General features: G+C 34.5%; 4 protein-coding genes across 5 annotated transcripts; 1 reads left to right on the top strand and 3 right to left on the bottom strand.

Moving 5' to 3' along the window:
- The first annotated feature begins 3,494 nt into the window (after nt 1–3,494).
- On the top strand, nt 3,495–4,684 carry LOC111410969 (protein RADIALIS-like 2). Of its 2 annotated transcripts, none has more exons than XM_023041556.1 (2): nt 3,495–4,017; nt 4,444–4,684. In XM_023041556.1, the coding sequence occupies exons 1-2, from the start codon at nt 3,687–3,689 to the stop codon at nt 4,446–4,448; spliced, it is 336 nt and encodes a 111-aa protein (XP_022897324.1). In that variant the 5' UTR covers nt 3,495–3,686; the 3' UTR covers nt 4,449–4,684. The 2 variants fall into 2 exon arrangements, with proteins under 2 accessions (XP_022897324.1, XP_022897325.1); XM_023041557.1 differs by having other exon boundaries at nt 3,495–3,945.
- Nucleotides 4,685–15,469: 10,785 nt separating this feature from the next.
- LOC111411201 lies at nt 15,470–16,032 on the bottom strand. Its single transcript, XM_023041754.1, has 2 exons — nt 15,698–16,032; nt 15,470–15,542 (listed from the first exon to the last, which is right to left on the bottom strand). The coding sequence occupies exons 1-2, from the start codon at nt 16,030–16,032 to the stop codon at nt 15,470–15,472; spliced, it is 408 nt and encodes a 135-aa protein (XP_022897522.1).
- An 87-nt stretch (nt 16,033–16,119) lies between these two features.
- LOC111411202 lies at nt 16,120–17,328 on the bottom strand. Its single transcript, XM_023041755.1, has 4 exons — nt 17,004–17,328; nt 16,440–16,926; nt 16,317–16,360; nt 16,120–16,241 (listed from the first exon to the last, which is right to left on the bottom strand). Exons 1-4 carry the CDS (start codon nt 17,326–17,328, stop codon nt 16,120–16,122), a joined length of 978 nt encoding a protein of 325 aa, XP_022897523.1.
- Nucleotides 17,329–20,988: 3,660 nt separating this feature from the next.
- On the bottom strand, nt 20,989–22,632 carry LOC111411203. The gene is made up of 5 exons (XM_023041756.1): nt 22,387–22,632; nt 22,083–22,137; nt 21,798–22,028; nt 21,196–21,436; nt 20,989–21,118 (listed from the first exon to the last, which is right to left on the bottom strand). Exons 1-5 carry the CDS (start codon nt 22,630–22,632, stop codon nt 20,989–20,991), a joined length of 903 nt encoding a protein of 300 aa, XP_022897524.1.
- Nucleotides 22,633–27,554: the final 4,922 nt, after the last annotated feature.

Below are 27,554 nucleotides of genomic sequence, written 5' to 3' on the forward strand. Positions count from 1 at the left end.
CATATGATTCTTCTTGATTTATATAAACATTAAAAAGCAACAATTGTGCTTAAAAGTCACTTTTAAGCTACTTTCTCCAACATATAACTCGTGAATAAAAATGAGAAAATTAATCACATATATATGGGGCATCAGAATTATAAGTAGATACTACGATCAATACAATATCAATCATCTTTTAATTTCTGGACGACCTTAAAAATCCTTCATTAGAATATAATTTCAACTTGGGGGGGGGGGGGGAATGAACTCCTCAGATAGAGCAATACTATAGTTCAATGCACAATAATCACAAGTGAAGTTGATAGGACAATGCACAATCCAGACAGAGGGTCAAGATCAGTCGTGGAAAAAGTGGAAAACCGGGCTTACAAGGCCAGTTCAAATCCCAGGCCATGAATGGGTCATCTCGGTCTCGACAAGCAGACGTGCAAAGTCATTTTACATGCCTAATCACGAGTGAAATAATCATGACATGATAGTATTTAGTTACAAATATCGCAAAAATATTGCTCTTCAGATTATTCAAAGAAGCTCTAAGCTTGGACCCAATTCATGAGAAGGACCACCCTACATATATACAGATGCAAGATTTTTTCAATGATAAGGATTCCATTAATCTAGCAAGAACAAGGCATATATAAATTCTCAATGCTTCTTTTTTCCATGCACAGATTCCTCTACATGCTATGCTTATTGTCAGTTATACCCTTGTAAATTGAAGAATTCTCAACGAGCCTATATCTTGGGAAGTAGTTTTATTGATTCTAGAAATGATCCATACATGTAAATCAATGAAGGTAACTTGTATAAAGTGTTGGGACTCTTGACTTATTTGCACAATCATTATCAAGGTTCACTTTGAGAAATATCGAAATAGGCCCAGATTCTCAACATTCAATGTTCACAACCTATTTCCATCTTTTCATATTTTCTATGAATCAAGCGTGAAAAGAGTAGCCAGTTTTATTGTAAAAATCTTCATATCTAAGTAGTAATTACAATGTTTTGAGTTCAAATGTAAGTCTTTTCCTCGATGTAACAAAAGATTTTAAATTTTTTCTTAAATCATATCAAATCAAACAGACCAACATAACAAACACACCATTAAAGTGTTTAATCTTAGTTATTCATTGAGGAGGCTTCTTGATGAAAAATTATCATTTTGGGAGGTAGTTTTGGGATTCTAGAAAAGATCAATAGATGTAAATCAGCTTGTGTAATGGTGGAAATCACTCACATCTAGTATTCTCTTTTAGAAAAATGAAGAAGAACTGAGAACGGGGAAACTGAAAGGGTTCATGAGTCATGATCCCTTTCATGAACCCTTTCGGTGTCATCACTGTATGCATCAAGCACGAAAAAGAGTATTGCAAATTCATCTCTAACAGTTATTTAATAGCAATGTTTTGAGTCAAAATATGTCTTTTCCTAATTGTTTGTAATATTCTGAGTGGGAAATATACAGATCTTCATGTTATCTTGCAAGATTTTCGACCGACATTGGGTCAGGACCATATATAGGTTGGGGCTACTCTATTCCACTTGCTGCAATAATCTCATTTGGCATTTTCAACTTCAGCCTTTGAACAATGTTGCTTCCTAAACTTAGCTTTTTACTATGCAGATATTTAAGTTGGACCAATAAAATGTGCTCTCTTTTGGACATTCAAATATTCTTGGAGGGATTAAGCCTTAATCCTGATTATGGGATCAATGTTAGGCAAAACAAAATCAGAAAATAAACACACACAAGAATCTATAAACTAATAGTAGTTCATCCTCAATCTTAGAGCTATTCCAGTCAATATGGTACTTTTTAAATATAAAGAAGATCTCAGTCTTTGTTAGAGGGGAAAAAATTAAAAAAATAAAAGCTCCCCCTAATTCTTGAATTAACTTAACCACGTCATGTTACCGTAAAGGTTCTACTTCTAGAGAAGGACACTGAAAAGGCTAGCGATATATAGCACAACACGCTTCCTCTCCCAAATCGTTTATAGTGTAGAAGCACTAGGGCAAACACACACATGAATAAAATATTCAATAAATTGATAAACCTAAAATGCACCTAAACTCATACAATCCTGATGTTTAGTCGAAAGAATAAGTTTATAGTATGATTAGACTCCATGATGTCCAACACCAATGTATCATAGACATGAGCAACCTCGGGCCTCCAAAAAAAATAAGACCCTTTTTTCTGAAGGTAGGTCAAAATATTTTATAATATAATTTTGGATGAAGTCACTGAGAAGCCCGTAAAATAAATGATCGGCGCAACCTTAGAAATCATGAATCATACATGCAATTATTAGTAATGAAACTTTGAATGTTTTTATTTATTATAAAAAATTATTTTTCTTCATTGCAAGTAATTTTTTTTCAAAGAATATCCATATAAAATTTGGCTTAAGACTCCAAAAATCTCAGGATCGACGACCCTGATCATAGATAATAATATTGTATATATTATTTATATTTTTCCTTTTATTTATCGAAACACTTTATCTTTTTCATGATCTCTACAGAAGATTATATGCCAAGCATCACATGTAGGAAAAAATGAATCAACCAAACTAGACAAATGTAATTTCATACTGGATCCCAGCCCACAAATTTAAAAAAAAATATAATTATAATAAGATTCTACAATTGCATTTCAGTTGCCCATGACCGATTCTTTAAAATTGTTTTAGCAAGATTCAGGGTTGATCATTTTGAAGACAGCAATTTAAACAGAATTTGATAGGGTAAATACAATTCTTGATAGGAATAGAATAGATATTTTCTATACTAGGAAGGTAATAGGCTTGATATTAGGGACTTATGGGTGTCAAATGGCTCGGCCGTGTTTGGGAGAGGTCCGATGGTCATACAAGGTCCGGGGACTGAGGCAGGCCAGGCTAAGTCCAGTCTGCCAGATATTTTCTTTGCTCTGGACCCATTGGCCATGCCCGTTCCATCTTAATAAGGTCTCTCTTCTTGATTACCTTTACATGTTGCAATTATACGAGGATAAATCAACCATGTGAACAACTATGGATAAGCTGACTTTACATTCAAAACAAGGCAATCCACAACTTAAAATATGATTGATTTTGTGTTAATGATCATAGAATATACTTGTCATCTTACTGGTGTACATAAACGCAGTCAAGAAAAGGCAAAAATGTCACTTTTAGGTATGCCTAACATCTTCTAATGTTTATATGAATGAAAAAACATCATATGATTTTGACACTAAACTGTAAGAGAAAGTAAAATTTATGCAAAAAATGGAAATATAAACAACCTTATCATGAAGATGGAGATTCTTCAAAGTTGTAATATTTTTCTTTTGTCCTGCTTCGGCTGTGATTCTTGATGAGACGAATCACTAAAATTCTTCAATTTTTGCGAGTTTATAGGCCAACTGGCATGACCCCACCCCCTTAACTCCTACGGCCTATTAAAGCTCAAGCAGTTGCCACCACTTCTACGCATATCAGCTCTTCAGTTTCTCATCACTCTTCACTTGGGTGTCTTCTCAGTTGAGTCGAAGACGAATAATCCATCCTAGAATTATTTGGTCCCACATTTATACGTTCTTCCATTTTCATCCCATTTTCTAGAGTAAGCATTCAACAGTAGTGCTCCATCCAGTTACTCTATAACTTCCTAGACTTAATCTGTACAAGAAGTTAATGGCGTCTAGCTCGATGTCTTCCCGTGCCTCAGGCACTTGGACTGTCCAGGAGAACAAGGAGTTCGAGAAAGCTCTGGCCGTTTATGATACTGACACACCCGACCGTTGGGCCAAAGTTGCAAGGGCTGTCGGAGGGAAAACCCCAGAAGAGGTGAAGAGGCGTTATGAAATTCTTGTGGAAGATGTCACATACATTGAGAGTGGCCAAGTGCCCTTCCCCTACCGCAGAACTTCTCTGGCCGCCTGTAACAGGGGAGGTATACAGCATACACCACCCCCAACCCACCCCTTCGAAACACCACAGACACTTCAAAATCCATCATACAATCGTCAGTCATCATGGATTTGTTTCTATTTTAAGGCATTTTCTTCGATGATCAGTTTGGCTAAGTACCACCAATCCTCTCACTTTTCCTAATGCATGTTGGATAACATAAACCTGCATCACCATCATGGTCGGTGTATGAGAACATGCATCTACATCTCACCGAGCAAGGGCGAATCATAGGACACATGTTTAACACAATCTCAACTTGAATATTTTTCCACTCATTAGAAAATATAAGGTGTATGAGGAGAAAATAGCTTACTAATCCTTACAAAACTTTCCTACCGTATGCTCTATTTCTCAAAATAAAAATCAATTTGTATGTGCATCTTTCGTACATAGTGTTAGATGATATTGAAGACTAAAATGAATAAGTTTTAGCTTTTATTTTTCTTCTCTAACTCTTCTTTATAATTGTTCCATGCAGGATGAAGAGTCTAACGTTCCACTGATGTGCCATTACACTTGTAATGATCAACTTTACTACTGTCGTCGTATTATATTCTGGAAGCTCTTAGCTAGCAACATGAATAAAAATGCAATGTTTACTCAAAACTAGGTGATAATATGTAGTAGAAATTTTCAAATCATAGCAAATCTTGTCTCTATTTTTAAGCATTTGTATGACGATCATAATGATCAATGGAGGAAGCCAATAAGTTCCTTTCCTTCTGTTATAAATATTTTAATTAAATTAAGGTATTGTAAGAATTTGAATTTCTATGCAAATATTCTAATTCTTCATAAAATATGAAAAAATAAATAAATAAATAAAATTCTCATGTAATAAGAGAATTGGAATGATCAGAAAGTAATTAAAAAGATTTGGTCCTAATTATGAATTGAATTCTTTTTTCAGAAACTTAGAAAGTCACTAAAAAGCATTGTATCTTCAGATAAAAGATTTTTGCTCGTTCGACCGATTGCACTCAAATATGACCTAAAATTCTCCGAAAACAGATAAGGCGGTCTTGAGCTTAATTAGATATAGATTCAGGACGCTTGAAGATCATTCGGGTTGCAATCAATCAATTGAAAGAAATATTGGAGAAATATGATGAGATCATGAGTTTAGGGAGGCAAAGTTGACAATTGAAAATTTTGGGGACTAATCATAAACTTTCGAAACTTGCATCAGAACAAGACATTATGAATTGAGAATGATGAGGGGCAAACTAAAAAGAAATCAAGGAAAATGACGTATTTTACAATACTAGAAGGACGTGGAAGGAATGAAATAAGAGTTCGGAGAACGAATTGAAAGATTTGAAAGTTGAGGACAAAAAAATATTTGCAGCCGCAGCTTTGCAAACCACATCATACCCACGGCCACATTTGTTCCCCGTTTGCCGTGGGTAGACACTCGCGGTCAGTCTGGTTGGGCAGATTTTACCCTTTTTTTTTTGTTTTTAATATATTATATTACTCGTGAAAACTCTTATTTGACATTCTATATTCAATACATGATCTAAATTCATTAAAATTTCATGGACCGACTCTTGAATACCCGCTATGATAGAATATTCATGTGGGACGTTCTCAGATTTTACACGTGTGATACATGTTCCTTCTATTTCTCCAAATAACGCTCTTCGTATCGCAATGCCTATTGTGTCGGCTTGACCTTTCATAAGTGGAGGGAATACATAGAGTTCAGAGATGAAATTCCGAATGTCTTTGATGCTGAATAAATGATCGACATTTATCGAATTTGAAAAAGAGTCAGTTCGATCCTCTTATAATGATTTCTCGATTAGAGGTCTACTTCCTCTCTTCATGGAATAAATACAGGCCATTTATATGAGAACATCGAATCAGAAACTACTTAATTTTAATAAGAAAAAAAGTATCCTCTGCTTAAGAAATCTTTTTACTATTAGTTTTCGCGGAAACTTCATTGAAGGAATTGATGGTTTAACATTAATGAAATCTAAGCAACAGGGCAAGAAGTGTGTATAGTAAGGGTTGGCATACTTAGATTTATCAATGAGCAGCTACAGTCATGTAGTACTGAATAAAATAGAATTGAATTACAGCAATGAAATGTAAGAATAAGATATTAAATCAGTCAAATTCTGGATGATTGGAAAATGAAAATTTAAATCTAATCACTTTTATCTCAATTTTGGTGATGAATTCCATAAATACCTATCATAGAACAAAATTACAGCTCTAAACCTGTTCTATATTGAACATAATGAATTCCAAATAATGTTTTATATAATATCTAAGGTAAGGGCACAAAAAAAATTTCAAACTCAGAAATTTTAATGTTATCATCCTTCACCTTCAACCGAATTTCTAAGAAATAACATGAAAGAGGAATATAATATTTGATTCAACTGAAGTTCACATAAGTACAAAACCAGTAGCAGAGAAATAAAACTAAATTATGTCCAACATGAGTTCAGGACAACACTCAGCACTTTCAGATTGCAAACATGGCTTTAGTTGTTGTAATATCTCTAGATCCAAGTTCTGTAGTTTCCTCATCCAGTCTGGAAGCTATTCCCTTTTCCATATACGGGTCAATTGTTTTCTTACATTTAGCGCTTGAAAATATGAACAACGAGAAGAATAATAAACTAAAAATGACTAGAATAATAATAGAACATTTTTCTCCTTCATTAGCACCTGTTGTGAAACCATCACTACTGTCAACGTCATCTGGTTCTGTATTTTCTTCTACATCAGGCCTTTTAGAATCTATTTTGAACATCCTAGATTCAGTCCCATCTACTTCTTCATCCCCAACATCAGTACAAACTAAATTTTGGCGATTAAACTTTGAAGTTATTCAAATATGTTATTGGGTAGATGGTGGTTGATTCTCTTGGAATGCAAGTTCCACCCGCACATTACACACTTCATTTTCTGATATGATTCATTGTATGTTAGGAACATTTCTTGCTTTTGGTTAGAGAGTTGCCAGCCAATCAAGTCTATCTCTAGCTTCGTTGGAAAACATGAGTAATATACTTGTTGAGCTTGTTGAGCAAGTATAAACATATCATTTGTTTATAGTTTCTTCTTATGATTAAGCTCGACAAGACCGAATTGTCAATGGACTCCAGCTCCACCATTGATGTCAAACCAATCACACTTGAATAATGTTACCTTTTTTCCAACATCTCCTAAATAATCCAATTCCAGTATGTCGTTAACATACCATAATAGTCACACTCATAGTTATTATAAAAACTTCCTAGTACCGACACGCCACTATTCATTGTTTTTTTGTGGGAACCATAATCTACAAGTGTGTAACTTAAAATCATTAACAAAATATCCATTATAACAATTCTTCATACGAGAGGGGCCCATAGCCAAAGCCTTTTATGCGATTGTCAACTTTATTATGATCGTTCAAAATGTGAACAGAAGAAATGATATGCATTAGAACTCATTTTACAAAATACTTTGTGGGGGTAACTGAGATATTATTTGTAATACCTTAATAAAAAAAATACAAAAAAGAAAAGTCAAAGATGTCATAAATAAAAATAAAAAAATAAAAATAAAAAAAAAAAAGGAATGAGGCAGTGGAGCAAATAAAAATCCATTATCCACATTAAAACACATACAGTGAAAAAAAAAAACGTGCAGGGAGAGAAGAAGAAGAAGAAAAAAAATAGAAATTTTTTGCCAACGTGTTAGGAATTAAGTGGTCTACATTATTATGTTTGAATTCCTCAATTTTGAAAGGTAAGTAAAAAGTTACTTATTATCAAGTTATCTTTGATTTTATAATTGTTAAATTGTTAGATTAAATTCAATTTTATTGAAGGGGTTAAGTGTAATAAACTATGAAATTGAGTAAGATGAAAGAAAAGCTAGTTTTAGTTATTAAAGAGACTGTAGAAATTGTCCAAACGTGAAATGATTAAGTTTGGACATTGCCTATTTAATTATTGAAATTTCTTAAAATAATTAATTGTTGATTTAAAAATTATATCATATTTCAAGCGGCGATATTGACATCGAAACAGCTTACCAACGAGTTAATTTTTTGAACATAGTACTGTGAATGGAAAAATATAAATATTTTTAAAGTATTTATAAATTAAGTATATTGTTAAAGTATGTGCAATTATATGCAATTATGTATTTGAATTACGTGGTTATTATGGAAATCTCTTTTATTAGGATACATGTGAAATATCAAAGATTATTTATGGCATAGTTGTGACTTGGTATGTAAGACATGTGATATTGAGATTTGTTTGGTATGTGAGATATGCAATATTGAGATCGGCCAGAAAAATACCCATGATTATATACTTCCTCTAGTTCACAGAGAGGTTTTGGCCGTGTTCTATCCTACATGGAGGGTCTTGACCTAACATTGGTCTTGATCATATACATATAGTCCACAAAGAGGCCTTGGTCGTGTTTTAGAATTGATTATGAGAGGTTTTTGAGATCGACTTTCGTTCACGGAGGGGCCAAAGGTCTGTGGCGAAAGTTTTTAGCCCGAGGGGCAGATTATATATTTTAGTCAGAGAGTATATTTTTAGTGGATTGTTTAGCATGTTTGATGTTATGAGATTATAACATGGTTATCAACTGATATTCATATTATAATTTTGAGATGATATTTTATGACCTTATGTGAATATTTCACTTTTGGTTATAATTACAAGATGTTATCTTGTGAATTATTAAATGATATGAACTCCATTTTCGATAGAAATGTAAAATTGAAAAAGTATAATTATTTTCGAACTACTCCACTCACTGAGTTATCAACTCATATATTTTTCCACGATTTTTTCTACAAGTAGAAATTGATCCTTCTTAGCTGGAAGAGCCTAATGATTTCGGAATAAGAGCCACACGACATGTTGAGTGTTATAATTTATATTGATGAAGCACGAAGTAAATAATTTGGGGCCACGCATTATGTTTTATATAAATATTTGGTTTTGGCGCATTTTTTTAAATAACTCATAGTTAGCCTTGGTGATAGATTTGACATCTAGTCAGCATTTATCATCGGCGCACGTCACGTTTCGGGTCCACTAGGGTAATTCGGGACGGGTCGTGTCATTATTTACAAAAATCATTTACATATTCCATCAACCAACACACAAATTTCTTCCCTTAAACCATCAAATTGTGCATCACACATTTGGGAATACAATATTCTCATAACTCCCTACATGTGAGAAACTGTAAATGCAGATAACAAACCATAAAATTCAATATATATTAGAATTGTAATTATAACAACTTATGCCACAAAAGGATTTACTTCCTCGCAATTCTAGAACACATACATTGAACTTATTCGTCATTAATATGATATTATGACAGTGAATGCCAAAGGGTCATCTATGGTGGTAAAAATTGATAGTCTCCCTAGGGCATTAATAAGACCTCCATCATCATTCCTCACACACGATTCAATCTTGTTTGAAAATTTTAATCAAAGTACAAAGAGCAAAAAGTTGATGTTTCCTCTACCAAGTATGCCTCCACGATAGATGCCTCAACATGAGCCCAATTTTTCACCTTCTTTTTTAAGTGGTGTAGGAACTGTGATACATGAAATCAATATCATTTAGTCTTTAGAATATAAATTAGAAGCGTGTGGTACCTCTCAAAAATGATATATCCAACGATAATGCACAGGACCTCCAACCATAGTTGTTAAACCCACCCGGACATCAACCCGGTCGAGGTACCTAGTCACGGGTTAGTGGTTGAAGTGGTATGTTAGTGGTTAGACCGGTGGGTCATTATTTAAAAATTCTAAAAAGTTTTTTTTTTTAAATATGAAATTTTCTTTGAGATAAAATAAAAATTTTCAAATTATTTATCATTAATTATTTATATATTTTTAGATTATTTTGTTGAATCAATTCATTTTAATTAAAATTAGGACTATAATTTTTTAAAATATTTTTAATAAAGATACACACACACACGGCAAATAGGTAACAATAATCTATTGAGCTCTAGTGGTTAGGTATTGCCCATCTTACCATGAGGTCAAAGGTTCAAGTCTTAAATCTTTTAAAAACCAAATATTTAAGGAAAAACTTTTGAAATTCGGTCAAAGCAGTCAACAGTCCGGTTTGGAATAAAAATCAACCCGATTTGGTAAGAAAAAAGCTGATTAAATCGGTCAACCAATGAGTTAACTCGGTCAAACTCGAAGAAGTTTGACCGAGTCATTTGCATTTGTGTAAAATTATTCAACCCGGCCCGATTAAGAGCCAGAGTGATCGGTTTCCCGGTCGATCGACCGGTCTGGGCCGGGTTTGATAACTATGCCTCCAACATTTGCTTCATATGCTAAATGAATAGATAAATGCTACATTGAATCGAAAAATCGTAGTGGAAATATCTTTTCAAGCTTGCATAATGTCACAACAATGTTTTGTTCCAATTGTTCCATATCTTTTCCCTCAAAACAGTAGAGAATATTCTTAAAAATGGCTAAATTTAGTTAAAGCTTCTCAAATTGGTTCGGGCAAGTCGTTAAATGCAATCAATAGAAATATTTGCATAAAAATATGACAATCATGGCTCTTCATTCTATGGAACTCACTACCACCCTTAACACAATTTCAAATGTTTGATTCATAACCGTCAGGCATTCTTAGATTCCTAATCCAATTGCACATTTTTACATTAGTTAAGCTATAGGAGGTCTTTGACAAGAGTAGTTTTCCTCTTTCATCTTCATATGTATGAAGCTCCGAATGGTTGTAATAAAGTTCAAAATCCTTTCTAGCCTAGAAGTTATCTTTATTTTTTCCTTTTATATCCATAATTGTATTCAATACATTTTCGGATACATTATTTTCAATGTACATCACATCTGAATTATGCCTTATGAGATTTGTATTCCAGTAAGTCAACTCCTAGAAAATGCCCCTCTTTACCCAATTATGGCTATGACCGAAACCTTCGATTTCTTTTCTTTTATCGTCTCTGCCACTTGCAATGGGTGGGAGGTTCTCCACTATACTTTGCAAGTCTTCACTAGTTAGCCTATGTTGTGCCATATCCTTCTCAACTCTACCTTTATAAAATTTGTCTCTTCATTTTCAAATACATGGTCGGGTGGTAGGGATTGATAGTAACAATCATAAGAAGATTTTTTTTCCCTCTATTTTTAAGCCTGAAAGATTTAGTTTGACCCATACTGTATGGACAAAACTTTAGGTCTTGCATACTTCATCCACATAACATGCCTAATAGTCCACATCAATGTAGCTTTCAACTAAAAATTCTACTTCATTTGTATGTCAATGTTTCAATAACTTCACCCTAAAGCATTTTTAGTTCATTAATGAAAAAATGCAAATAAATATCAAGGTTTTTCCCTAGGCTCTTTGGTCCTGGGATAACCATACTCAAAAAGAAGTTATCTTGTTGTTTACACATAAATAGCGGACAATTTACAAATTAATTATTACTAGCCAACATGAGTATTGCACATTTGACATGCTAAAAGTGTTCAACCCATCCGCACATAAACCAAGGCATACAATACATAGCTTAAGAGAAAATTAAAGAAAAGTTCTATCAAAGTACTTTCATGCCTCACTGTGTATGGGATTGATATTTCAATATAAGTTAATTTAATTATTTGAGAGCCATAACATGTGCTCTGCAATATACCTAGACATATACAATCGTTCAAGCTTAGATGTTAGAGGTAGATATCACTGTACCTTCTAAAGTACCCTACGACTAGATCGAGACATCTTCTCTTTGTATCGTCGATTAAAATACATAGGACGTTGTGTCACTCTCAGTTTCTTTATAGTACAATATGCACTCATTCATACAAGCATGGATCTTCATAAAACCAAGGCCAAGACTGGATAACAAATGTAGCTTCTAACCGGTGATCCTCTAGTATAATTTCCTTAATGACAGACAACATACAATCATAACATGCTGTAGCCATATAAAATTTAGACTTTAGATTCAAAAGTTGTTCCATAGTAGAAAGGCTAGTGTGTTTACTATAATCAAGCCACATAGGTTTGTCAGCTTCTTCCAATAGTCTAAAGAAATTTATTGCATGTTGATTTGGAGCTTGTTCCTCATAAGCACAAACATTTAGATTGATGTAATTAATGTACATTTTAGGGCCAATCACATCAATCACCATTGCTTCATGACTATCACATCAATCACCATTGCTTCATGACTATCATTTGTTGTAGCTTGTGTAGTTGAGGATTCAACCAAATCTACACCATTGAAACTGAATGTTTCTCAATGTGTGTTTCATTGTGCATCGTCCCTTGTAAATCCATTTTTTGTAAAGATGAAATTTCACATCATCTCCTTTCGAAAACCTTGTGCTATAACATATAAAATATGGACATTTGATCATATCTCCAACTCTTGTTCGAGACTTGGCAAAATTCAATGAACTCTTCAGCACCTTCAATGAATCTGCCAAAAGAAATCCATCATCTTACTGATTCGACATTCAACTATGGTCCGATGCCACAACGTTCAAGAAGTCATAGATTTTACCTTCATGAATTTTTACATGGTTAGAATTTTAAACCTGCAAAATGAATCCAATTAACTCCTTTTATAGAAAAAAACAAATTTCATAATATGGATCAGTTTTAAAATAAACAAACAGTTCAGGAAGAACCAATTTTAATTCAGATTAAAAGCCAAACTACTTCAATTCATAATTTCCATTAATAAGCAACGCTCAATCCTAGTTACATTCTTAATTAAGATTAAATATTTAACAAATTTTCAAAAAATCAAGTAACACTTTTCAATCAAGAATCTCAATTATTGATTACTTAATACTTCAAGAGAGGAATGGGTTGTGTTCAAAGTTAGACCCAATTGCAATACACTAACATGATAAATAGTAAAATCGATCAGATTACCTTGAGGTTTCATATTTATTTTCATGTAATACCTTTTTCTTATCTTCAAAGGGTGATCTCGTCTATAATAAGAAGAGAGTCCAGAAGCTAATGTTGATGACAAGTTCAGAAAACAAAGGTCTCTAGATCGAATTTATGGGATAGATTGGCTGAATGTAAAAAGAGGAGATTGAAAAATACATTGATGAATTATGGGATAGAATGATAGAAACCATTGTTTCATATTTGATTTTGATTTATTTTTAATTCTAAACAATTTACTAACAAAACAAACTGTAGGAACAGTTTACAATTAAATAAATTAATTTGAATATATTACAAACAGATATTTAGTGTACTAACAACGAATAAATTTTTAGGTAAATTTTAATTAATTTTTTATTTTCTTAAATTTCACAATCGACAATTATTACCTTGCAATCTTCATTGGTAATTTTTTATAATTTTTTTAGGAAAATATACCCATGAATTAACAACAAAATCTCAACGACGTCTATATGTTATCGATAATTCCATTGCGACGGCATTTATTTTTTAGTTATAGATTTTTTATAATATTTCGTTGGTATCCGTTAGTAATAGCATGGGATGGCTTCCATTAGTAAAAACAGTCTTTAAAGCCTCCCTTTCTAGTAATGTAGGTGTAGGAGATGATGTAGGTAATGGGGATGATAGAATGGTTAAAATAGATAAATTGAGAGACTATGAGGAGGAGGAGTTAATAGCGTTTAAGACAATATCATTGGCAAGGGCGGATTTAGGTGGTGGGGAGCCCTAGATTCACCAGGGAGATTTTTTTTTATTTTTTTTTCTGATATTAGATAGAATTTTTAGATTATATATTTAATAATTCATTGACAACAAACATATTTGGTAGATCAGTTGGTTAGTCCTTTTCTTATTGAATTTGAGGTCTTGTGTTCGAAATTCTTCAAGAGCAATACTTTTTTATAATTTTTGTATTTCAACAATTTTTACCAAAGCAAAAGCAAGGAAGTTGATTCGAACCTACTACCTTCCTTAAATATATTGATCACTTTACCATTATAATACTTATTGATTTTTAGCACATAATGTAACAAAATAATATATGTTCAATTTTATTGGTTTGATGCAGGTAGAGACATCTTAATCCGTGCTTTGTCCCTCCTCTTGATTTTCTTTTTTTTTTCCCCTCTAATCAGTTGATTTGAGAGTTTGGTCAATTAATGGTGAATGAATTTGTAGAAAAATTGACATTAGTGTCATAAGAAATCTTTCAACAAAACTTATTTAATTAATAAAAGGTTCCACTTTTCGTTCACAAAAAATCGATTGCGAAAAAGTGAAATCATACAAGCGCATAAAATTGATATAAGCACATAAATAATTTTAATTTTGTTAATATAATAATGCTTGTTTAATTAACTTTAATTGTAAACTATTGGTACTTTGTTAATATATATTACCTATTTAATTGAAAATAAATTAGGGCATTTTGCATATTTTGGAACGATTTTTTATCCAAAATGAAAGTTCGTACCTAGTTCTAATTTTAGTGGTGTATCTAGTTCTAATTCCATACGATTTTTTGAAAATTATTTAATTAAATATTAATAAACAACCCCGCTATTACGGACATTGGCCGTCGATAGTAAGCTTTCAACGCTCACGGTCTACCCTAACTGAACTCGACCCTTGGATTTGCCCCTGATCATTGGTTGAGGAGGAGCTAAAAGGTTGAGTAGGTATATTTTCAGATTAATTAAGGAAAAAGTCTACATTATAAGCATCATCATCGACTGGAATGTGACAAAAGTTATCATGAGGTGAATTTGTTGAATTTGGAGAAGAAGTAGGCTGTGAATTTTGTGAAAACCATTCATCACAGTTAGGGAAAGTAGTAATTGATAAATTTATGTGGGCATCAACATATTTTTAGATGAATAAAGAAAATGATTTTCATTAAATTCTATGCGGCAAAATATATATGCAACGACTATGTTAATTAAGACAATGATTTTTTTCATATAACGGATTATATAATAAGACCACATAAGGGTTTGTTTTACGATAAAATTTATACTTTTCTATAATTTTTAAATATGGAAAACATAGGTGATTTGTTTTTGAAATCCCACATTGAGTCAAATGATGTGTGAAATCATTCAAATGAATTCGCCACCTCCGTCATTTTGGAAGATTTTGGTTTTCCTGTCAAAATGATTCTCAACAAAAACTTGAAATTCAAGGAAACAAGATCAGAATTGTTTTTTAAAGGAAATAACCAGTATAGCGAGTAAATTCATCAATAAAAATCACATAATACTGGAATTTTGGAGAAGACAATGTTGGGGTAGGCCCCCATAAGCCAGTGTGGTTTTTTTCAAGAGGAAAATTTGAAATAGTATATCGGATCTATTGAATGAAACATCTTCTAGGTTGACAATTTGTAGATGTAACATTTTTGGTCAATCTTTTTAGCAAATTATATTGTTTTCTGATGTCCTTTAGAAAATGAGATTTGGATGTTCTAAATGAGCATGCCATATTGCTGAAGAGCCTCCTTAAGTAGTGGTGAATCCAACATCAACGTTCAGCTAGGGCGGAGGTTAACTTTGATCGTTGACCGTCGACAATCAATGATCGTAAAAGCCATGTCCTGTCGATAGTCGATCGTTTATTAAAATTAGATTAAATAATATTAAAAATTATTCAATATATATATAAATGCACTAAAATCTAGAAACTATATAGATATGAAAATATAGTTCAATACAACCCAAAATGCTAAAAAAATATATAATACTACCTTACCCTGTAATTGTAAATTTAGACAACTGAATTCTACGAGGTCGCATATTTTGAAAACATTGTAATATTGTCTCATTCTCAAGTTTTATAAAATGATCTTTTTCCATGTAAACCACCAACTTGTCATTCAACAATTCGTCTCCCATTTTGTTGCACAGATCATTCTTGACTAGATTCATAGCAGAGAATACTCTTTCAACACTTGCAATTGCCACAGGTAATATCAAAACCAATGTGATCAACCTATAAACCAATGAAAAATAACAAGAACTTCCAGTTTCAACCAACTTCTGAGCTACACAAGATATGCTTTTGAGGTTGAAGAAAGCTTCATCCATTTTCACGAGCATAAAAAATTTGTCAAGTTGAGGTATAAGTAATAAAAGCTCTTCACTATTGAAATCCAAAGGATATAACTGAGCAAGTCATACAAATTTATATACATCAAAAGCTGCAAATAAATCTCTTGGACTTAAACACGAAATGCTAGTAAAAAGCTCAGTAGTAGTTTCTAGAAAACGATCATTCAACTCTTGCGAGATTGAATCTATCACATAACAATAAAAATCAACATAAAAGCGATGATAATAAGTCACTTGCTAAGTTGCACGCCTAGGTCAACCTTTCAATACTACAATATCATTCATATTGGGCATTGAAATATGTCTATCAGCACAAAACTCAATTACCTTACTCAACAAAGTATCCCAACCATTGTCTCAAATGTTCTGCAATGCGTACTTACACAACTTCAATAACCTCATAACATTCTGAATATCCTGATTCTTTTTTCTGTAAGGCTTGTGAAAGGTAGTCTGTAATTGCAAGAATTTCAAATATGAAATGGAGACTGAACACAAATTGAAATTCTTGCATAGTGTCTATCTGTCTTACTGCCATTGATTTTTGCTCTAAATTTATGCCATCTTCTGATATATTCTCAAGAACATCTATGATCACATTAAACATAGTAATGAAGCGAGTAATTGTCTTTAGATGTGAGCCCCATCTAGTTTCACCTGGGCATGCCAAACTCATTTCTTGAAATTGACCAATTCCACCAGAAAGTTCCTTAATATTAAGCCTCTTCAGAATTTCAGAATAATAACTTGTTCGAAGAGCATCTATACGTTTACATGATACACCAACCAAATTCACAATAATAGCAAGTATGTTAAATAAATCACTAAGCATAACATTCCTATGTGCCAAGAAACAACTGTCAACTGAAGCTGATGAGCAAAGCAATGAACATACAGAGCACATGGGTTCTCTCTTAAAATTAAAGCTTTTAAGCCATTTAACTCGCCTGACATATTGCTTGCTCCATCATAACCTTGACTTCTCAGGCTAGATATGCTCAACCCATGGGTAGAAAATATTGCATCAATGACATCCTTGAGTGATTGGGCACAAGTATCAGCGATGTGGGAAATGCCTAACAAACGCTCCTTCACTTGCCCACTTTTTTCAACAAACCTCAAAACAACTGCCATTTGTTCTTTTATAGAATTATCATGAGACTCATCAACCAAAATTGAAAATAAAGAATCACCCATCTCATTGATCATAGACCTTGTCATCTCTACAGCACAACAATTAACCAAATCCTTATGGATGCTTGGTGAAGTCATTTGGTTATTTTCAGAAGCATTACTAAATAGTACTTCATTAATTTTCTTATGACGAGCTGCATACCAATTTAATAGCTCAATTAGATTTCTTTTATTAAGAGACTCTTTCGATTCATCGTGACCACGAGATGGCAATCCTTGCATCAAGAGGGATCTAGTACAGCTAGCACCGCAGTCAACCTTGTCCTATAAATTTTTTGTTGACCACTATTTTGGCTAGAAATAATATAGGAGATACTTTGCTTTTGATTCATCAAATTGGTACACTTTGCGAAAGCTTGATTATGAGCACCATCAACGATCCCGACATGATCTTTCAATGTATTATTGTGCTTCGAATCCCTAAAGTCGGTCTTAGTGAATATATGTCCACCCCCTTGGCCCCCTCTATCAGGTTTGAACAAGTAGCAATGCAAACAATAAGCCGCATCATTTTCTATACTGTACTCCAACCAATAAAATTCAAAAAACCTTTCTTTTTGAAAACACCTATTATCATTTCCTATCCGTCTTTTTGGAAAGTCATGTCCATGGGGTTGACAATGACCTTTTTCCAAATATGGCATCCTAACATCATCTCTGATATTAGGATCATATGACTCGATAAGGGGGCATTTTCTTGGATCAGATACAGGATCATCCACATTGAATTGAGCCTGAGACTTCTTTGTACTATTTAACAACTCAAGTGCTCGGCTAGAAGCAGCAGCGAAGCTAGAAGCACAACTAGAACTAGGTATAGACTTTCGTTTCTGTTGAAAAAATCGTTCCATAATCTGCAAAATGCCCCAATTTAATTTTCAATTACAATTGATTAAAAAATCAACAATTTAACAAAAAAATTCCCAAGAGTTAGAGAGCAGTGTATTAGAAAAAAATCAACAATTCAACAAAAAAATCCCCAAAAGTTAGAGAGCAGTGTATTAGAAAAATCGAACACTAAAAAATTAGTCAAAGTTGCTACGTCTCTAGTTGGTAGGTTGGCCATTTATGTCAATTTGAATACTCAAACATGTCAAAAGCAAATAAATGCTTGAAGTATTAGAAACAACAAAATTATTATTTATTAGATACGACACAAATGAAATACTACCAATTTTTTGCCCATCTTAATACTAGTTAGTGAAATTCTGTAAAATAGTCCAAATTCGATTTGTAAAAGCAAACCAAAACCACTGCTATTCAACTGAGGTCTGAGAATATATATTATAGAATATAGACTACGAAAATTCAATAATTAACAAAAGATTTTTCAACCAAACTCGGTCTCAATTAGAAACCTAACAAAGAGATGATTTCACATTTTCACTAATTCTTAACAAAATATAAGCAATTGCAAGTTCATCCACTTTTTTATCAAAAGATTTTCTCAATTCAATGGCGGATCAAAAAATGCAAGAGCACCAGACTTCAGTTACACGAGAAGTCGAGAAGAACTTAGGGAAGAAGTACTCACAAAGGGTTTGCTAATTTGATGCGAACCTCGTAGCAGCGTTGACTACGAAACTCACGACTAGATTGTTCCAAAACCTCAGAAAAGCTAAATAAAAGGTTTGGAGATTGAACCTTAAATTAATGAAACAACAAACCCAGCAAGAATGTTGCTTGAAGGACCTCTTGATTACACAATCCAATACCCGCACTCGATTTGTAGAACACCAAAAGAATAATTCTTGATAAGTTGAAAGAGTTCAATTAAGAACAAGGAATGAAAGCAATCAGTCTTTCAATTAATTCGCAAAATAATGTCTGGCCCCTTACATGGAAGAAATAAGAATAGAACTCTAAAATCCTAGAAAATATGGAAAAGATTCGTTAAATATCATAAGAATTTGACTAATAATAAAATTCTAACAACTATGGGAAAAAAAAAGCGAAAAAGGAAAATTCGCCTATCGCCTAAGCCTATGCGACAGCATGGTTCTAGGACTTGCGGTCGCATGGTTCATTCAACCTCGCCTCTGGAGTCCCCTGTCGAGGTGTATATGATCGCATGCTTCACAATGCTATTCGAAGCATCGCATTGCGATTCGGCCTGAACTTCGTCCACTAATATCTTATTGATCCAATTCACTTCGGCTCTCGACCCAAACATGAAAGTTGCCTCATTTTGCATCTCGAACATCATCCCATTAAGGGTTTCTTGAACGAGCAATCTCATCGCTTGTTTCACTTACTTTGCCCTTGTTTGCGTCATCGGTCCGCCTTCGATTTTCAACGGGTCTCGTCTCGAACTTGCCGTCTTCAAGTTTGATTGTTGGATCACATCATCACCTTTCTCTTCAAAAGGATTCATCCTCAAATCTGCACCTACATCAAAGAGAGAGAGAGAGAGAGAGAGAGATATCAGACATGTTAAAAGTTGTTGAAACATTATACTCACTTGGTAGGTCCAACTTATATGCATTATCGTTGATCCTTTCAATGACTTGAAATGGACCATCCTCCCATGGTTGCAACTTTGACTTCCTTTGTTCTGGGAAGCGTTCTTTTCTAAAATGCACCCAAACCTAATCTCTTGGTTTGAATGTCATACGCTTTCTACCCTTGTTTGTCTACGATGCAATGAGCCTGTTTTTGTTTTCAATTTGCAATTTTACCTTTTCATGTAGTGATTTTACCAATTTTGCTTTTCTTTTTCCAACTAAACTTCTACTTTGTAGGTAACGAAATTAAATCCAAAGGGGTTAGTGGATTAAAACCATAAACAACTTCAAAAGGTGAAAATGAAGTAGTAGAATGAACAGCACGATTATAAGCAAACTCGACGAACGGTAAACACTCTTCCCAATTTTTCAAGTTCTTATTAATCACTATGTGCAAGAGTTGAGTCATAGTCCCATTGAATACCTCGGTTTGTCCATCGGTTTGTGGGTGACAAGTTGTAGAAAATAGCAATTTTGTTCCTAACCCCACAAAACTCGTCAAAAATGACTCAAAAACTTCACATCCCTATCTGGCACTATACTCTTTGGAACCCCATGCAAATGCACAACCTCTTTAAAGAACAAATCAACTATATGCGTGGCATCATTGGTTTTGTGACATGGTATAAAGTGCTCCGTTTTACTAAACCTATCTACCACCACAAAAATTGAATCCCGTCCTTTCTTAGTTCTAGGTAAATCTAAAACAAAATCCATTGAAATATCAACACATGGTTCATTAGGTGTAGGTAATGGTGTGTATAATCATTGAGGTAAATACATAGACTACAAATTCTCCCAACATCAACTTCCATCTTAGACCAATAGAAATGCTCCCTTAACATCTCCAAAGTCTTCTATATCTCAAAATGTCCCATCAGTCCACCACTATTTTCCCAAAAGAAATAACCCTCATGCCTAAAGAACTTATCAATAGCCCCCTTTTCACAAGATTTATAAATATCCGAAAAATCTAAGTCAATTTCATACACACTCTTAATATGTTCAAAACCAAGCATCTAGCACTTAAAAAAGTTATCAAGGCATACCTTCGAGATAACGCATCTGCCACTACGTTTTCTTTACCTTGCTTGTACTTGATGACGTAGGGAAATGTCTCAATGAACTCCATCCATCTAGCGTGCCTTTTGTTCAACTTTCCTTGACCCCGCAAGTGCTTCAATGATTTATGATCGGTGTGAACAACCAACTCCTTTAGCCACAAGTAGTGCTATCATATCTCCAATGCCCGGACAAGTGAGTACAACTCTTTGTCATATGTTGGGTAATTCAATGCAGCTCCACTAAGCTTTTCACTGAAATAGGCTATCAGTCTCATTTCCTCATTAAAACTACTCCAATACCTATTCTTAAAACATCACACTCAATCTCGAAAGTTTTGTTAAAGTCAAGTAATGCTAAAATAGGTGTTTTACACAACCTATCCTTAATGGTACTAAATGCATGCTCATGTTCACCACCCCAATGAAAATCCATACTCTTCTTAGCAACTTCAGTGAGAGGTGCAGTGATTGTGCTAAAATCCTTTACAAACCGCCTATAAATATTAGTCAAACCATGGAAACTCCTAACCTCAGTTATAGTTTTAGGTGTAGGCCAATCTTTAATAGCTTTTATCTTTTCTTCCTCTACTTCTACCCCGTTAGCACTGGCCACAAAACCTAGAAAGACAACTTTTTCCATACAAAACGTGCATTTTTTGAAATTAGCATACAGTTGTACTTTCCTTAACACTACAAGCACACATCTCAAATGTTCCACATGCTCATTGAGATTTTTGCTATAGATTAAAATGTCATCAAAGTATACTACAACAAATTTTCCAATGAAAGCACGTAAAACATGATTCATTAAACGCATAAAAGTACTCGGTGCATTAGTGAGTCCAAATGGCATAACCAACCATTCATACAAGTCATATTTAGTTTTAAATGCAATTTTCCACTCATCACCCTCCCTCATGCGAATTTGATAGTACCTACTCTTAAGATCAATTTTGCTAAAAATACATGCACCATGCACCATGCAATTCATCCAACATATCATCTAACATAGGAATTAGGTGACGATACTTTACCGTTACATTATTGATGACTCTGCAATCTATGCACATTATCCAAGATCCATGCTTCTTGGGCACAAGCAATACTAGTACTGTACATGGACTCATGCTCTCCTTTACATAGCCCTTGCTCATCAACTCCTCTTCCTGCCTCTGAAGTTCCTTTGTCTCCTCGGGATTGTTTCGGCAAGCTGGTCGATTTGGAATGACAGCTCCAGGTATAAAGTCAATCTGGTGTTCAATGCCTCGAATGGGTGGTGGCCCACTAGGCATGTCCTCCGAAAATGAATCTTTGAATTCCTGAAATAAAGATTTAGCCAAACTAGGGAGGGGTGTGTTAGTTTCCTCAAAATTAAGGAGTGTTTCTTTATACAACAACAAAATCATTTCATTTCTTGCAACCACGGCTCTCTTCAAATAACTCCCTTTTACAAAGAAATTCGCTCGTAACTTCTCTTTTCTCTCGGAAGACTCTCTTTATTTTTTCTCTTGTGGCTCCTCTCTCTTTTTCTCTCTAGTAGCCACCTCACTATTTTCGCTCTTACTCACTATCTCACTGTTTTCTCTCTTACTCACAACCTCACTGTTGTCTCTCCTTTTCTCTAACTCTTTTACTCTTCTCTCTTCCTCATTCCTCAACTTGACTTGATCCTCATATACTTGTGTTTGTGTTAATGGCACAAGAGTAATGATCCTTCCATCCTTAATGAAACTGTAACGATTCTTGTACTCATCATGCATAGCTTTCCTATCATATTGCCAAGGTCTTCCCAACAAAATATGTTCCGCTTGCATTGGTACTACATCACACACTACCTTATCCGATAACTTCCAATTGAGAGATTAATTCACACTCTTCTATTAACCTAACTTCTCCACTTTCATTTAACCATTGCAATTTATATGGCCTAAGGTGTCTCAACAGTGTTAAATTTAATTTCTCTACAAGTGCTACGCTAGCAACATTTGTACAACTACCACCATCAATGATTACACTACATACCGTATTGTTGATGTGGCATCTGTTCTAAGTCATCCGTCTTGATGTGAGCAGTAAGAGCTCCCTTGCAAGTAGAATATCACCAATAGCATCTTCAATCTTTTCTTCTTCACTAACCTCTTCCAATGCTGGCATGTCATCATATTCACCTTCACTTTCACTCACCATCTCTCGTTGTCTATCAACACCATTGCCCTTTTGTTTGGGCATTGAGATGCGATGTGCCCCGACCCCAAGCAACTAAAACATTTGATGTCTTGACTCCTTGATGGTTGTGACTCCGATTTTGGTATTATTTTGCTAGCACCTTCATCTTTTCCCTTCTGCCAATCATTCCTACCTTTAGGTACAGCTCCATTTCGTTTGTTGTTGTTATCCCACCTCGGTTTCCAAGATGAATTAGAGCCCAAAGTACCCATTTGTGGTCTAGTTGTTCCCTTCCTCTTCAATTGCCTCTTCACCTTCATGGCTACATGCAATATATCTTCTAACTCCACATAATGTTGCAACGCCACTACATTAGCAATTTCTCAATTTAACCCGTTTAAGAACCGTGTTATGGTAGCTTTCCGATCCTCAACCACATTTGCCCTAATCATGAGTATCTCCATCTCCTTGTGATAATCCTCCACACTCTTCGACCCTTGATGCAAACTTTGCAATTTCTAATGATCTCCCTATAATAGTGGCTAGGGACAAACCATTTTCTCATCAAAGTCTTCAATTCCTTCCAAGTACTAATCAGTCTTTTCTCACACCTACGTTGTGAAGTAACCACCTGATCCCACCAAGTTATTGCATAATCAATGAATTCTAATACTGCCAACTTCACCTTCTTCTCCTCCGAGTAGCAAAAATCAACTCAACCTTTCTCTTCCACTCCAAATATGCCTCCGGATCATTTCTCCCTTTGAATTGTGGAATGGACATCTTGATATTACCCATGTTTCCATCCATCCCATCCCCATGATTATTCCTACGCCGTCTTTCTAACCTATCACCTTTATTCCTCATTCGCCCCAAATCAACATCATTAGTCTCATACTCATCCATATCACTATCATACTCGTCACGCCTTACCCTCCTAGGTTCTCGCCTACCCAATCCCCCTAACATTTGACACCTCCACTGGCTGTCCCCTGCTAAGATTAGCCACCGATGTATCCAACCTAGTCATCCAAGCCTCCTGCTTTATTCTCCAAACTTCCTATTGATCCAACCAATCCCTCACAACTACAAATGCACTCTCAAATCATTGCATCAAATCATCTGTTGCACTGTTATGATTGTCGTGTCGGCTTGAATTGGAATCTTCTCATTCAGACATCCTAAACTAAATTTTTTTTATCTGCCTCGCCAGTAATCACTCAAAAATCACACAATATGGCTTTTACCCTCTAATAAGCTCACCACTCTGTCTTTTACCGCTCGATGCTTTCTTCCAAGCTCTTCAAAGAACACAATGAACTCAAAAAAATTTTAAACCCGTGGAATTCTTACCCGAATGTGAACCAAGAATTGTGAAACAAAAAGGGACTCAAAGAAAAATTGATGGAATTGACTCAAACTTGACTGACTAAGGAAAAACTAATGTGACTCGAAAGGAATTTTAAAAGGAAAAATTTGTTGGTAGTAAAGTGCCAATGAAAAGAACAATAACGAAAAAAAATCTTTTTTTTACTATATGGAATGAACAGTAACCGTGAGCAGTAATTTTTTTTGTCGACCCTTTTTTTTGGACGTGAACAGTAACTGGCTCCCTTTTTTTAATTAGAACAATGAATTAAACTACCAACAATTTAACAATGACTCAAACGAAGAAAAAAGATAAGATGAACAAAAAAAATGAGAACTAGGACTCAAATTAACAAGAATCAAAGAACGAAGAAAGAAAATTAAAAAAAAAACACGGAAAACTAGAAAACTAGACTCAACGAAAAAAACAAAAAGATATAACCTATTAATTGGAGTATGGGCTCTGATACCAACTGATGCGAACCCCGTAGCAGCGTTGACTACGAAACCCACAACTAGATTATTCCAAAGCCCAGAAAAGCCAAATAAAAGGTTTAGAGATTGAACCTTAAATTAATAAACCAACAAACCCAGCACGAACGTTGCTTGAAGAACCCCTTGATTACACAATCCAAGACCCGCACTCGATTTGTAGAACACCACAAGAATAATTCTTGATAAGTTCAGAGAGTTCAATTAAGAACAAGAAATGAAAGCAATCAGCCTTTCAATTAATTCGCAAAATAAAGTCTGGTCCTTTACATGGAATAAATAAACTTATATTTATACTAATCCTAGAATATAAGTTATAAAAGGAATAGAAATCTAAAATCCTAGAAAATATGGAAAAGATTAGTCACATATCATAAGAATTTGACTAAGAACTAAATTCTAACAATTATGGCAAAAAAAACACGAAAAAGGAAAATTTGCGTGTCGCCTAAGCCTGTGCGACCACATGGTTCTAGGACTTGCGGTCGCATGGTTCATTCAGCCACGCCTCTGGAGTCCCCTGTCAAGGTGCATGCGACCACATGCTTCACAATGCTAAGCGGTCGCATGGCATTGTGATTCGACCTGAACTTCGTCCACTAATATCTTATTGATCTAATTCACTTCGGCTCTCAACCCCAACATGAATGTTGCCTCGTTTTGCATTCCGAACATCGTCCCATCAATGATTTCTTGAATGAGCAATTCTGTTGCTTGTTTCACTTACTTTGCTCTTGATCGTGTCATCGGTCTACCTTCAATTTTCAACGGGTCTCGTCTGGAACTTGCCGTCTTCAAGCTTGATTCTTGGATCACATCAAATTGCTCTTGCCTCTTCTCTAATCTCTCTGGGCTCTGGGCCTACTGATTTTGAGGGAAGGAAATCGAAAGTGGGACTGATTCGAGAAACGAAAGCTTGCTACTAGCTGCCTGTTGGAGTGCTGATCGCTGGTCCTCTCACCTCTGCCGTCTGCGATCTGCGATCTGCCCTTTGCTGGCGGTAGTGGACTAATTTTTAGGGAATAATCTAGTTACGTGTTATATAGAGAATGCTCATTTGGGCTTTTTTTAATTTGGGCCTGATTTTATAAATAAAAAAATAGAGGCCCAACACAAAATCTAAAATTTGAAACTGCTGACCCAACAACCAAGTAGCCAACAACCAACTAAATCTGAAAACAAACCACTCTTGACGGTCGGCGATTCCGGCAAAGCCAGCTAGGGTGGCCGCCCTAGCAGGCCAATAGCTACATCCACTATTGTCCTTAATATTGGACTGTAACTAAGGTTTCGTGTTGTCCTACCTCAGCATATAGCTTTCCCTGTCTATGACTCCTGGCCATGATTTGTTGTGACCCTTAATAACGAAACCAACAAAGTTAAATTCAAAGGTACAAGAGTTATCATCAATAAGTTGGCACATAGATATCAAAATCTTTTTAAGCTTTGGCATTATTAGAACATTATTTAAAGAAAGTTTACCTTGAGATGTATTGATTGAGGAATTACACAAAGGGGAAATGGGTAAGGCTTGCCCATTATTGACAAAAATAGAATCATGTTCAAGATAAGGTGTTTAAAGTTTTAGTTTACCTCCTTGTTTTGTAGTGTGAGCTGTCGCACCAGAATCAACATAAAAAGTTCGAGTCTTACGTCATTTTTTTCAAATTCTTCGCAATCAAGGCCTTTTGATTGTTCTTGTTGTAGATTGACCTAAATTCTAGTGGATATTGGAGTTTTGGTTGAATTGGACTTGAAGAGAACAAAGTTATGGATTTGGAAAAAAAATGATGCCGCATTATCACTAAAGGGCTCGAGCAACGGCTACATATTTTCTCTCAAAACTTGTCGCTCGAGCAGTGGAGCTTCCGCTTGCCTATCACTAGCTTGTTGCTCGAGCGACAAGGTGCCAAGCTCATTTCATATTTTACACATTTTTTTTGAATTTCTGTTCATCTACAACTTGATTTTATATATATAAATCTTGTGTATAATGAAATTCTCTTCCATTTGCTTGTGGTTTTTCCCCAACTTAGGTTTCCACATAAATCTTGGTGTTCTTACTGTATCCCTATTTATTTCATTATTATCATAATCTTGCGCTCAGTTCATAACAGTTCTCATTGTAAGTGTAGTTATTCGTGTGAAACCCCGCAAGCGTACGGGTTCGTTGACAAGTAATAATTGTGATGAGTAAAGTATCGTCCCACAGGGAATAATGATTAATTCTAGGATATTTGATAAATTTGAATTCGTGTTTGTGACTAAAACTATCGAATGAATAGTTAACGGATTTTTAAAACTAAAATTTATAAAAGTAATGGAGGTTGATTTAAAACTCGAATATGCGAATGTATTGGATTTCAGACGCCATTGAGTAACGCTTAGTTCTAATTCTCAACTAGTGTCAATTATCTCAATTTATGCAATTGCGACGATCGATAATTCCACAATTATTTATTATTCTTTTCCAAGATATAATAAACCTATGTTTACCACGAGACGATCCTATTCCTAGTTCGAATTCATATGGCAAACATGCATTGACATTTAGGATTATCATATAAGATCGCACACGCCACAAATATTATTCCTAATATTTATTGCCCATGTGTCCCAATAATAGTGTTCTACTTATCGTGAGTTTTCCAACACTACGAATAAGCAACTTATTATCCTAATGGTGCGCAAACATTAGAACAATCTAATT

Source organism: Olea europaea, chromosome 15, assembly GCF_002742605.1.
Source record: "Olea europaea var. sylvestris chromosome 15, O_europaea_v1, whole genome shotgun sequence".
In the NCBI taxonomy this organism is placed as follows: domain Eukaryota; kingdom Viridiplantae; phylum Streptophyta; class Magnoliopsida; order Lamiales; family Oleaceae; genus Olea; species Olea europaea.